Here is a 1,435-nt window from a genome sequence, read left to right as displayed (position 1 = left end):
TATATATTATATATATATAACCACATATATAATATATGCTATTTTTGTTGGGGAAGAGGAGGGGGAGGGGGTGGATTGTATGATGTCTGAGGGCAGAGGGTGATGAGCAGTTATTGTTGGACCATTGGATTGACTTCAAAAGTTTAAACGAACATTTAAAAAAATATCAACCAAAAAACCCAAACTCAAACAAAACAACCAGAGACATAAACAAACTTACTTTGCTCCCAAAGAGAAAAGCCAGTGTGACGGTTGTGGTGAGTTGGGTGTGAATAAACAGCACTAAGTACACCAGGTCGGGGTTGGTTGGGAACGGGTCTCGTAAAAATATCCTGGGAACAAAGACACATGGGATACGCACGTTATATACCGGCAGCAAGTTTTTTAAAGTTTTTTTTGTGGCAAGTGTATTACAGCGCTCGCAACTGCATAACTAGGTCATGTGAGCGCACGGGACACATTTAACATTTTCAGTTAGTAACAAATATTGAATTTTGCACGGGTGGTGGCCGAAGCCTACTCTTATCGATTTTGGACCACGAAGGTCGCTACCCGGATTCGAACCAGGTACCTTTGAATGAGAGGCGAACACCTTAACCTCTAGGCCACGAGAACCAACGGCAGCAAGTTGTTAGTGTCATTGCACTTTAGCGTTTACGTATTATGTTTTCTTCCACTATTTAACAAAAGAACGAACGAAATAGTTAACTAACTGTACTGACTTACTAACTACCCACCTTCCTACCTACCTACCTACCAACCTAACGAAAGAAACGAACTAACTGACTAACTGATTCCATCATCGCCTAATAGAAAATTCTCAGTCTACACCCTGACTATCGCCTTGAAGTAGTAGTAGTAGTAGTAGTAGTAGTAGTAGTAGTAGTAGTAGTAGTAGTAGTAGTAGTAGTAGTAGTAGTAGTAGTAGTAGTAGTAGTTTTCCGCCAGTAGATAAAGATAATTTTTAAAAAATGATACAAAGAATACTCAACACTTCGCCTCCAAGATTTCTCCTGGACTGACTATCATCATTCAAATAAGAATGAGCAGTGCCACTCATAAGAACATGTTGAAGTGTAGCGCTTCATTGTCGCACTCAGGAGACACGAGTTCGATTCCTGAGTGGGGAGACATTTTTTATCAAGCGTCTCGGTCTTGCTGCTGGGATGTTGTGTGTAATCCCCCTCATCAGTCCGGGGTTAACCCAGAGAGGCAGGATAGGAAGCCCGCTTAATTAATGCCTTAAATTGTGTCGAAGAGGGCGGACAACCCCTACATTATATATATAAAAAAAAGAAAGGCAAGTAGGGAAGGGAATGTGACGCTTGTCCTTAAAAGCGACCAATTGTGAAATAGTCTCTCCTGGAGAAGCCTTCAGCGGTTTTAGAAACTTTTTCTTTCTCTTTGTTTTGTGTATTTACTTACTGAAATATAT

The 1,435-nt window shown here is 40.6% G+C and overlaps 1 protein-coding gene across 1 annotated transcript in view; it reads right to left on the bottom strand.

Moving 5' to 3' along the window:
* LOC101853640 (probable G-protein coupled receptor 158) overlaps positions 1-1,435 on the bottom strand; it is an 18,169-nt gene that overhangs the window by 5,894 nt on the left and 10,840 nt on the right. The window contains exon 7 of the mRNA XM_013086804.2: positions 221-332. Within this exon, the coding sequence (XP_012942258.2) occupies positions 221-332 (112 nt within the window). The remainder of the gene's footprint in view (positions 1-220; positions 333-1,435) is intronic.

This window comes from Aplysia californica, unplaced genomic scaffold, assembly GCF_000002075.1.
Source record: "Aplysia californica isolate F4 #8 unplaced genomic scaffold, AplCal3.0 scaffold00507, whole genome shotgun sequence".
Lineage (NCBI taxonomy): Eukaryota > Metazoa > Mollusca > Gastropoda > Aplysiida > Aplysiidae > Aplysia > Aplysia californica.
Note: the sequence above shows the minus strand (reverse complement) of the source record. Positions and strands in the feature narration are given on the sequence as shown.